Here is a 12,871-nt window from a genome sequence, read left to right as displayed (position 1 = left end):
CGTCAATTCGTCGCTCCGTTTTGCCGTGAAAGACGGACAAACAAACAGATACACACACTTTCCCAGTCACAGAAAAAAAACACATATTAAAATATTTTTCTATGAATGGAGATACCTGTTTAAAATTTGAATATAATTTCATTATACATCACTGTGATATGATGGTAATCTTTAGCGTTTTGATTTCTATCTAGTTACTTGCGCCTACCCAAATATTTCAGCAATTCCACTTTTACGATAAAAGTTGTTAACTTGTACTTTTCCTACGTGTTACTTAAACATACCTGTTTGTTTTGCGTATTCGATGGATATCTGCACCCCGCATATAGCACTCCATCTCGGAATATGTTTAAATTTAGTGCCTGGAAAGAAAGAACAGGTATTCAGTTTACACTTTTCTGCACCGATAGCATAAGTAGCACATAAAAAAAAATACAGAAGTGTCCACTGTCCATTATTGTCTATATTCAGTATAATATTAGACAAGTGTTACGGATGAATGTGGAAGGAGGAAGCGGGAGAGAAAAGACAAAGAAAAGGATGGACTGTTTGAGAGATGATAATGAAACGAATGCAAGTGCTTGATGAGATGACGACCGATGGAGATGTATGGAATGAAAAGACATGCTGCGCCGACCCCAAGTAATTCGGATAAGGGATAAGGGCAAGCAAATGACGATGTAGTATAGTATAATATTCACAAACTGGCTATCAAAATAGGAATGTAGACTTAGAAATAGAATTAGAAATAGAAATATTTTTATTCATGGCAAAATAATACAAAAAAAGGCACACACAAATACAGATCAACAACAGAGAATTATTTACACACATAACATCACAAAAAGGTAAGTAGGTACACATAATTGCCATGAAGATGGTCCTGACTCAGCATGGTGTTAGCCTGGGAGGCCAACGCTGATCTTCGGTCAGGGCCATACCGAATGATACCACGGAAAGTATACACATTACAAAGGAAATTACATCATATAGAAAAGTATACAATTTAGAATAAGTTGACAACACTTCAAGTTGAAAAGTCTTAGGAGTCTACTCACCTTATAAACCATCATCACAGACAGCAGCACCTGCGTCGCGTTGTAATACGTGATGAGCTTCGTGATCCTGAGCGGGGGCCTATTCTTCATGAGCCCGGGGCCGACACGCACGAAGATCAGATACGCGATGACGACGCACAGGATAGGGATGGGGCTGGACATCATGAACCAGGAATCCACTAGGGCACCTGAAATAGAACAGTTATTTCTGTAAAGCACATTTAAAATTATAAATGGATTACAAATGGACACAGACTAGCCAAGGCAAAGACGTGGCCTACGATGGAGCGAGCCCTTGAGTTGAAAGAAGGGTTATATAAGCTGGGAAATATAGACGCCGCCAAGGAATAGTCCTGCAGGAATTCCATATACCTATTATAATAAATGAAGAAGATAGCGGTGACGTCATATAGCGGCCGTCTCTTCTTCTTTTCGTGTTGGGGTTTCTTTTTTCATACAAATCAATAGGCAGCAGTATTAACAGCGCTAGCTGTCCTGTCCTTTCAGATCTAGTTTCGCCAGTCTCCATACTAATGTACTTACTGTATTAGGCACTGGTCCCACCGCGAGCTAGTAAACTATGAGCTATCGGCTATAAACACGAACAAAAGATAAGCACTCCCGTATAAATAAAAGAGACACGGCGATGTTTATAGTCACGGCGATGTTTATGTTTATAGTCCAGCGGTGAGCTATCAATATCGCCGTGTCTCTTTTATTTGCACGGGAGTGCTTATCTTTTGTTCGTTTTTATAGCCGATAGCTCATAGCTTACTAGCTCACGGTGGGACCAGTGCCTTAAGACGACGTGTGAGTTAACCGAGGTTAATTTAACTAAACTACAATTTGGTGTGTGTAGCCGTTCAGATGTCCAAGGGCCGACCAAGGAACGCCCATAATTTATGTAAACAAGACAATAAGATCAATATACTCAGTCCGCCCTTCTTTCGCCGAGCTACAAGTACTATCAGCCGCAAAAGTGGATGGCGAATTTATCAATGAATTCATTCATAATTTCTCCATGGAATTTTGCAGCTGATACTGATACTGTACTTGCCGGCGGCCGCGCATTCACGGCCCAATCATTGGTGACGACCTTCCTGCGATGCAATAGAACTCAATGTCGGCTGCTCGCATTTGGTACGTTTGTTAATATAGGTAAGAATTGTGAAAGGCGGCATTTTTTGAACATCAAAGCAGTGAGCCTTGTAATATCACATATTCTGTGATATGAGTCGGAATTGTTCTTACTCCTAAAGCCGTCGACATTGGTACCTAAATAAGAGGATAATTATTTTATACGAGTACATACAGAGCAGTAAAATATTCTAAACGACGGACGCTTTTTTTGAGTCTTGCCTGGAACCGCAAAACGTCTGGTTGACATAACTCTGTTAAACTAAGAGCTGGCGGCATCGTCGTAAAGAGTATCTGCGTGCCAATATAGCTAGGAAATGTCTCAAGAGCCTTTTTAGAATAGTATAGAAGGTATCGGGTTTGATCGTTAACCCTTCGATAATCTCCTAGTACATATCCGCCGAACACAAACTTTAATAGCGAAAGGCTCAACAAGATATTTGCCCATGACGTCCAGGCTCCTGTGAGCAAATCAGCATTGTTCATGAGATGCCACAGGCAGGTAGCGACAGGGGTTTACAATGCCTTACCGATATAAATAAAGTTTCTTGCACCCACTACATTCTTCAATCGTCTAAAAAAATATCTTATCGAGCTGTGTAGAGTACTTTCAGCATGTAAAATAAAATAAAATGTATTGCATGCTAGTGTTACTTTTGTAAACATTGTTTAAATAATGCTACATTGTATTGAAACTCATTAAACATGTACATGTACCATCGTAAACATACAATTTATGGCAAATAAATAAATGAAATGAAATGAAATCTAGTAAATAAAGTACCTCTTTATTATGTCCCGTGTGTAGTTTGATGAACTAAAGAATTTGTACTCACTTTTTCCAACCTTTAGGGAGTCCAGATACCGGTCCACCTTCTCAAGGTAGCTCATTTTGATCCCTTCGCCTGAAAATATAAGAAAACCCTTATTTATTTCACAAATCTAACAATTGTTGATAGTGCGTCAATAAGTATTAATTTGACAGTTTTGCTCTAAAAGTGGCGTTGACGTTGTATGTGGCCAGTTATATTTGAGGTTAAAAAGAAAAAGTTTGTATGTTTAAAAATCATACAACGTTTTCCTATACGTATTATATTGGCCACGTTGCATGATAGAGTGGCGCTGATTGTCATAAATAAACGTCATTTTATTGGCATGTCCAATCCAACCAATGTCCAACATTAATACTAGCGGCAGCTGTTGGAACTAATTTGACACCATACAGTTTAACATGGAAAAGCCGACAAAATGAGGGCTGCACCAGTCAGTATTTTGACAGCCATTTAAAAACTTTATATGGCAATGATTTTACATTTTACTTGTCACTAAAAGTCAGTCAGAGTTGTCAGACTTGTTTCATTAAGACCCACTTGCACCAACCACTTAACTCAGGGTTAGTGGGCTGTCATCTGTCAAATTCCATATAAAATGGCGGGTTAACCCTCGGGTTAACCCTCCATTTTCGTTGGTGCAAATGGCCCTAATCGTTGTTATTTGTGAAAAAAAAAATGTGAACACATATGAAAATGAAAATGAAAATGAAATATTTATTTTTCAAGTAGGCATATTACAATGCGCATATGAACGTCAAATAAAGCTACGCCGGCTCTAACCCTACGCCTCAGCCTCGAGAAGATTTCAGTCCCCCCTCAGTTGGGAGGGGGGTATCCACTATGGGACCGGCAAGAAACTCGGCGGGCAACTTCTTTTCAAAACATTACATCTTATAATTAACATGCATTAAATAACAACATACAATTTAACATGCAAAAGTATTCATCAAAGAATATGAACAGACTAGGTACTCTATGGAAATCAATTTCAATAAATTATATTAATGCTTAATAATACGTCGTTCTTCTTCAGAGAAAACATATCAAATTGTCATAGAAGAAAAAGATAATATGAATCTCAATATCATTAAATATGTAATTTACCTACACAACATAAAATATAAAATATTTGATGTGCTTTCTTATCTGAACTGTGTCCTCTATACATAATACAATTATTTTAATTGCTATTCGTTTTTTGTAGTTTCTGGTTCGGGCCATGCATGTTTGTCTGTCAAATAGTCCTCGACTCTGTAATAAGCCTTTAACATCAATGATTTTTTTAAGTAGTTCTTAAGAGCTGGGAGGGGTAATCTCAAAGCAGTGTCAGGTAACTTATTATAAAAATGAATGCATTGCCCAACAAATGACTTCTGTACTTTACGGACACGAAACTTCTTTATGGCAAGCTTATTTTTGTTTCTAGTGTTATAATTATGGATATCAGAATTCTTAGTGAAACAGTCTAAATTCTTAACAACATAAATTATACTATCATAAATGTATTGGGAAGCTACAGTTAAGATATTAATTTCTTTGAAGAGTTCTCTTACTGATTCACGTGTTTCTAAGTTGTAAATAGAACGAATGGCTCTCTTTTGTAATACAAAGATAGTCTGTATGTCAGCTGCTTTGCCCCAAACCAGAATACCGTATGACATTACACTGTGAAAATAACTATGATACACTAGGCGAGCTGTCTCAACATTAGTCAGTTGCCTGATTCTCCTAACGGCGTATGCGGCTGAACTTAATTTGCTTGCTAGTTTCTTTATATGAGGACTCCATTGTAGATTTTTGTCCAATGTTAAACCAAGAAACAGTGTTGTATCTACCATCTCTAAGCATTCATCATTCAAAAGTATTTTTGTATCGATTGGTTTAACATTCGGCAGAGAAAATCGAATACATTTGGTTTTCTTAGAATTAAGAAGTAAATTGTTGACAGTAAACCACTGCAGTACATCAGCTAACGTGCTATTAATTACATTGTAATCCGTAGATTTTCGGTCAACATTAAAAAGCAGTGATGTATCATCAGCAAAAAGTACTATTTCACAAAAGTTTTTCACTATACATGGCAAATCATTTATATAAACCAAAAACAGGAATGGACCTAAAATTGAGCCTTGTGGCACTCCTAATAATACTAATACCATACAACAGTGAAGTGCGCGACCGCGAATAACTATTCCGCTTGGATTTCAGACTGGTCCAAAATCAGCATTACATACCAGACGATTCAAGCTCAAGAACCGGGTCCATATTGGCTCATATAAAATTATTTGTTATAAAAGTATTGTTTATACCGATTTATGCTCCGAATGATCATTTCTCATAATTTTACTTATCATAATTTTGTTTCATTATTATCAATAGTACTACTATCACTGTTCATAATAATCATTTAGTCGAAAAATTTTAATCATAAATTCTATACAAATATTTAATAACATTCATAATTTTGTGATTAAGAAAATCATTCATCATAAAATTATTTAAAAAGTTTTGGGGAAGTTCTATGATAAACTTGTCCCATTTATAGAAGCGCGCTTGAAGCTTTTACAGTGACATATACAATTTACATTAAAAATTCGTTTCTGGTTCGCTCACGGTCAACCTAACACGCTCCTCCTCGCTACGCTCGTCGTCGCACCTAACTGGACTGTCACATGTGATGTCTGTTCTATTAACAATAATATAACGATAAATTATATTCCTCGCAATCGTTATGATCAATAAGTATATAAACCGTAAACTAGAACTTTCCTTTGCTAATCCGCGAATAGATAACGTGCAAGTCAATCAGTGCTAACCTGTTATAATTACTTGCGTATTTTTTACATGCAATTAATTTTCCCACCCTCCCACCGCAAAAATAAAAATAAATACGCAAATAAATATAACAACCCACCACCAAATATACAAAACTCGACACGTGTTTCGCCTCTCTACGAGGCATCCTCAGGAGCTGATGTTGACGGTCCGAAGTCCCGCAACTGACTGATCGTCCCCAGAATGGTCGGCCATATTTATACTTTGTCCACCCCCCTACCAAGCAAGTTAGATGGAAAAATTCGTAATAACGGCGATGACGCAACATTCAGCTGCTCATTAAGGATTAACCCCTATTGTTGTACCTAATTATCTCCAACTGTTCTAGAACTCCCAAACGCAGCCCTTTCTCACATACATGTAAAACATCAAAAGAATGATTCTCTGATACAGTATGGTCACTCTCTATCAAATGCTTTGCAAAATTGGATCTCTCTGGATGGTTGTGCCTGTATGATGCCATATGCTCCTTATACCTAGTAGTGAAATTGCGGCCCGTTTGGCCCACGTACACTTTGTTACAAACATCACAGCTCAACTTATAAACCCCAGATTTTTTCCCTTTCTCGATCCTATCTTTGCCGTTACAAAGCTTGGAGTGCAAAGTGTTATTTGTCCTAAAGGCCACAGGAATGCCGTTTGACTTCAAAATCTTATAAATGTCCTCTGACACTTTGCCAACATAAGTAATGCTCGCTTGACACCTCTTAACCGGTTCAGAAGGACGTGCCGCATACAACATATTGTTAACCATAACCATTCGCTTCTTTCTGATGATGCCATCAACGATTGATTTATCATAACCGTTCGAAACTGCCAAGTGGTAAATATTGTCCAATTCGGCTCGATAGTGTTCTTCAGAAAGAGGCACAGACAACATCCTATGCACATAACAGTGAAAAGCGGCCAACCTATGCTGCCAAGGGTGTGTAGAAGAAGCTGGTATAACTGTATCAGTATGTGTAGGCTTGCGGTAAATTTGAAATTGATGGCTATTATTAACTCTAGTAATGGTCAAATCTAGAAAATTCAATGACTTGTCTTGCTCTAGTTCCTTCTTAAACTTGATCTTTGGATGTTTACTATTAAGCCCAGTAACAAATTCATCCAGCAGGTCCATACTCCCCGTCCAACAAATAATCAAATCATCTACGTATCTGAAGTAATACAATATATTATCATTCCCTGCAATATGCTGGTTCTCAAAGTGGTCCATAAAGATATCCGCCATTAAAGGACTCAGTGGAGAACCCATGGCTAAACCATCACTTTGCAAATAATACTGTCCCCCGAATCTAAAATAATTATGTTTCATACATATAGCAGTTAGATCTATCAACTCATCTACCTCCCCTGGATGTAAACGTTGCTTTTCAAAAAGGTCCCTTAGAATATCCAAAGTCTCCCCATACGGCACATTCGTAAACAAACTATCTACATCCAACGAAAGCAAGACAGCATTATCTGGAATAATAATATCTTTGATCTTTTCTATTAACTGCAAACTATTCCTCAAACAAAACTTCGGCCGGAACTGAGACTTTTCTCTAATAATGTGATTCAACCTCTTAGCTAGATTATAAGTTGGTGCACCCAAATATGAGACCACTGGACGAACTGGAATGTTATCCTTATGAATCTTAGGTAGCCCATAAAGAATAGGAGCTCGTGGATTCATTGGCACAACCATGCTCTTCTGATGTTCAGTTTCAAAAACAAACATAGAGTTTTTAATTGCCTGTCTCAGATCTTTCTGGAATCCTGAAGTTGGGTCTCTCTGCAAACTCGAAAAGCCATCACCTTGAATCAGATCAAGAACTTTCTGATTATAACTTCCTTTCTCCATAATAACAATGCAATTTCCTTTGTCTGCTTTCGAAACTACCAAATCATTTTCTCGCACTTTCTGTTGAATAGTTCTCAGTGCCAAAGCATCAGAACTAAATCCACCACCCTGTGCCGGAACAGTACTCTTAATAACATTGGCCACCATGGTCTTGGTATCTAAATCACCACGGCCCCGCACTATCGCTACCTCTGAATCCACAGCCAAATTCTCTAACGTCCCCTGAGTTATTTTTGGCTGGAAATTATATTTCAACCCTTTTCCTAAAAGCTCTACTTCATTCTCCGAAAACTCCACATCAGTTAAATTTTTCACACGAGGATAGTGCGGGGCCGTGGTGATTTAGATACCAAGACCATGGTGGCCAATGTTATTAAGAGTACTGTTCCGGCACAGGGTGGTGGATTTAGTTCTGATGCTTTGGCACTGAGAACTATTCAACAGAAAGTGCGAGAAAATGATTTGGTAGTTTCGAAAGCAGACAAAGGAAATTGCATTGTTATTATGGAGAAAGGAAGTTATAATCAGAAAGTTCTTGATCTGATTCAAGGTGATGGCTTTTCGAGTTTGCAGAGAGACCCAACTCCAGGATTCCAGAAAGATCTGAGACAGGCAATTAAAAACTCTATGTTTGTTTTTGAAACTGAACATCAGAAGAGCATGGTTGTGCCAATGAATCCACGAGCTCCTATTCTTTATGGGCTACCTAAGATTCATAAGGATAACATTCCAGTTCGTCCAGTGGTCTCATATTTGGGTGCACCAACTTATAATCTAGCTAAGAGGTTGAATCACATTATTAGAGAAAAGTCTCAGTTCCGGCCGAAGTTTTGTTTGAGGAATAGTTTGCAGTTAATAGAAAAGATCAAAGATATTATTATTCCAGATAATGCTGTCTTGCTTTCGTTGGATGTAGATAGTTTGTTTACGAATGTGCCGTATGGGGAGACTTTGGATATTCTAAGGGACCTTTTTGAAAAGCAACGTTTACATCCAGGGGAGGTAGATGAGTTGATAGATCTAACTGCTATATGTATGAAACATAATTATTTTAGATTCGGGGGACAGTATTATTTGCAAAGTGATGGTTTAGCCATGGGTTCTCCACTGAGTCCTTTAATGGCGGATATCTTTATGGACCACTTTGAGAACCAGCATATTGCAGGGAATGATAATATATTGTATTACTTCAGATACGTAGATGATTTGATTATTTGTTGGACGGGGAGTATGGACCTGCTGGATGAATTTGTTACTGGGCTTAATAGTAAACATCCAAAGATCAAGTTTAAGAAGGAACTAGAGCAAGACAAGTCATTGAATTTTCTAGATTTGACCATTACTAGAGTTAATAATAGCCATCAATTTCAAATTTACCGCAAGCCTACACATACTGATACAGTTATACCAGCTTCTTCTACACACCCTTGGCAGCATAGGTTGGCCGCTTTTCACTGTTATGTGCATAGGATGTTGTCTGTGCCTCTTTCTGAAGAACACTATCGAGCCGAATTGGACAATATTTACCACTTGGCAGTTTCGAACGGTTATGATAAATCAATCGTTGATGGCATCATCAGAAAGAAGCGAATGGTTATGGTTAACAATATGTTGTATGCGGCACGTCCTTCTGAACCGGTTAAGAGGTGTCAAGCGAGCATTACTTATGTTGGCAAAGTGTCAGAGGACATTTATAAGATTTTGAAGTCAAACGGCATTCCTGTGGCCTTTAGGACAAATAACACTTTGCACTCCAAGCTTTGTAACGGCAAAGATAGGATCGAGAAAGGGAAAAATCTGGGGTTTATAAGTTGAGCTGTGATGTTTGTAACAAAGTGTACGTGGGCCAAACGGGCCGCAATTTCACTACTAGGTATAAGGAGCATATGGCATCATACAGGCACAACCATCCAGAGAGATCCAATTTTGCAAAGCATTTGATAGAGAGTGACCATACTGTATCAGAGAATCATTCTTTTGATGTTTTACATGTATGTGAGAAAGGGCTGCGTTTGGGAGTTCTAGAACAGTTGGAGATAATTAGGTACAACAATAGGGGTTAATCCTTAATGAGCAGCTGAATGTTGCGTCATCGCCGTTATTACGAATTTTTCCATCTAACTTGCTTGGTAGGGGGGTGGACAAAGTATAAATATGGCCGACCATTCTGGGGACGATCAGTCAGTTGCGGGACTTCGGACCGTCAACATCAGCTCCTGAGGATGCCTCGTAGAGAGGCGAAACACGTGTCGAGTTTTGTATATTTGGTGGTGGGTTGTTATATTTATTTGCGTATTTATTTTTATTTTTGCGGTGGGAGGGTGGGAAAATTAATTGCATGTAAAAAATACGCAAGTAATTATAACAGGTTAGCACTGATTGACTTGCACGTTATCTATTCGCGGATTAGCAAAGGAAAGTTCTAGTTTACGATTAACATGGATTTCCGCAAAGTAACGCCTGATTCCATCGATTATTTGAAAACGGCTAGCGTGGCCGAACAGGCACGACTTTATGTCAAACTAACCAAACAACATCGTGCAGCTGTCCAGAATGTGTGGTTTAATCAACAGTGCAAGCGTTTGAACGTTGTGCCTAATTACATCCAGTTGCGTTGTAGTAGCAATTCGAGGGCTGCTAAGTTGGCTGTTAATAGGGCTCAGAGAATTTGGTTGAACGAAGAATCTCGCCATTGGTTTTCGGTTAGAGATAATTTGAAACTGCATCTTAAAGTGTTGTATTCTGAACTCTCATTTAAGTTGCATAATCTCGAGTTTGATATCCTAGACCAAAAGGCGAGATACTTTGCTTCTGAACTTGCACATGAGATGTATACTACTCAGCTAAACAAATTGCGTAGGTTAACGGAGTCGAGTTCGAGTTCGTTTTTGAGGGGAGGGAAACGGAACCAACACCTCACCATGACTTCCATCCTCGTGTGAAAAATTTAACTGATGTGGAGTTTTCGGAGAATGAAGTAGAGCTTTTAGGAAAAGGGTTGAAATATAATTTCCAGCCAAAAATAACTCAGGGGACGTTAGAGAATTTGGCTGTGGATTCAGAGGTAGCGATAGTGCGGGGCCGTGGTGATTTAGATACCAAGACCATGGTGGCCAATGTTATTAAGAGTACTGTTCCGGCACAGGGTGGTGGATTTAGTTCTGATGCTTTGGCACTGAGAACTATTCAACAGAAAGTGCGAGAAAATGATTTGGTAGTTTCGAAAGCAGACAAAGGAAATTGCATTGTTATTATGGAGAAAGGAAGTTATAATCAGAAAGTTCTTGATCTGATTCAAGGTGATGGCTTTTCGAGTTTGCAGAGAGACCCAACTCCAGGATTCCAGAAAGATCTGAGACAGGCAATTAAAAACTCTATGTTTGTTTTTGAAACTGAACATCAGAAGAGCATGGTTGTGCCAATGAATCCACGAGCTCCTATTCTTTATGGGCTACCTAAGATTCATAAGGATAACATTCCAGTTCGTCCAGTGGTCTCATATTTGGGTGCACCAACTTATAATCTAGCTAAGAGGTTGAATCACATTATTAGAGAAAAGTCTCAGTTCCGGCCGAAGTTTTGTTTGAGGAATAGTTTGCAGTTAATAGAAAAGATCAAAGATATTATTATTCCAGATAATGCTGTCTTGCTTTCGTTGGATGTAGATAGTTTGTTTACGAATGTGCCGTATGGGGAGACTTTGGATATTCTAAGGGACCTTTTTGAAAAGCAACGTTTACATCCAGGGGAGGTAGATGAGTTGATAGATCTAACTGCTATATGTATGAAACATAATTATTTTAGATTCGGGGGACAGTATTATTTGCAAAGTGATGGTTTAGCCATGGGTTCTCCACTGAGTCCTTTAATGGCGGATATCTTTATGGACCACTTTGAGAACCAGCATATTGCAGGGAATGATAATATATTGTATTACTTCAGATACGTAGATGATTTGATTATTTGTTGGACGGGGAGTATGGACCTGCTGGATGAATTTGTTACTGGGCTTAATAGTAAACATCCAAAGATCAAGTTTAAGAAGGAACTAGAGCAAGACAAGTCATTGAATTTTCTAGATTTGACCATTACTAGAGTTAATAATAGCCATCAATTTCAAATTTACCGCAAGCCTACACATACTGATACAGTTATACCAGCTTCTTCTACACACCCTTGGCAGCATAGGTTGGCCGCTTTTCACTGTTATGTGCATAGGATGTTGTCTGTGCCTCTTTCTGAAGAACACTATCGAGCCGAATTGGACAATATTTACCACTTGGCAGTTTCGAACGGTTATGATAAATCAATCGTTGATGGCATCATCAGAAAGAAGCGAATGGTTATGGTTAACAATATGTTGTATGCGGCACGTCCTTCTGAACCGGTTAAGAGGTGTCAAGCGAGCATTACTTATGTTGGCAAAGTGTCAGAGGACATTTATAAGATTTTGAAGTCAAACGGCATTCCTGTGGCCTTTAGGACAAATAACACTTTGCACTCCAAGCTTTGTAACGGCAAAGATAGGATCGAGAAAGGGAAAAAATCTGGGGTTTATAAGTTGAGCTGTGATGTTTGTAACAAAGTGTACGTGGGCCAAACGGGCCGCAATTTCACTACTAGGTATAAGGAGCATATGGCATCATACAGGCACAACCATCCAGAGAGATCCAATTTTGCAAAGCATTTGATAGAGAGTGACCATACTGTATCAGAGAATCATTCTTTTGATGTTTTACATGTATGTGAGAAAGGGCTGCGTTTGGGAGTTCTAGAACAGTTGGAGATAATTAGGTACAACAATAGGGGGTTAATCCTTAATGAGCAGCTGAATGTTGCGTCATCGCCGTTATTACGAATTTTTCCATCTAACTTGCTTGGTAGGGGGGGTGGACAAAGTATAAATATGGCCGACCATTCTGGGGACGATCAGTCAGTTGCGGGACTTCGGACCGTCAACATCAGCTCCTGAGGATGCCTCGTAGAGAGGCGAAACACGTGTCGAGTTTTGTATATTTGGTGGTGGGTTGTTATATTTATTTGCGTATTTATTTTTATTTTTGCGGTGGGAGGGTGGGAAAATTAATTGCATGTAAAAAATACGCAAGTAATTATAACAGGTTAGCACTGATTGACTTGCACGTTATCTATTCGCGGATTAG

The 12,871-nt window shown here is 38.7% G+C and overlaps 1 protein-coding gene across 1 annotated transcript in view; it reads right to left on the bottom strand.

The window, feature by feature from the left end:
• Positions 1-12,871, bottom strand: part of LOC125226105 (elongation of very long chain fatty acids protein 7-like) — a 51,912-nt gene that overhangs the window by 4,195 nt on the left and 34,846 nt on the right. The window contains exons 3-5 of the mRNA XM_048129969.1: positions 3,032-3,100; positions 1,059-1,246; positions 285-362 (exon numbers count right to left, since the gene is read on the bottom strand). Coding sequence (XP_047985926.1) covers positions 285-362; positions 1,059-1,246; positions 3,032-3,100 — 335 coding nt within the window. The remainder of the gene's footprint in view (positions 1-284; positions 363-1,058; positions 1,247-3,031; positions 3,101-12,871) is intronic.

This window comes from Leguminivora glycinivorella, chromosome 5 (assembly GCF_023078275.1).
Source record: "Leguminivora glycinivorella isolate SPB_JAAS2020 chromosome 5, LegGlyc_1.1, whole genome shotgun sequence".
Taxonomy (NCBI): Eukaryota; Metazoa; Arthropoda; class Insecta; order Lepidoptera; family Tortricidae; genus Leguminivora; species Leguminivora glycinivorella.
Note: the sequence above shows the minus strand (reverse complement) of the source record. Positions and strands in the feature narration are given on the sequence as shown.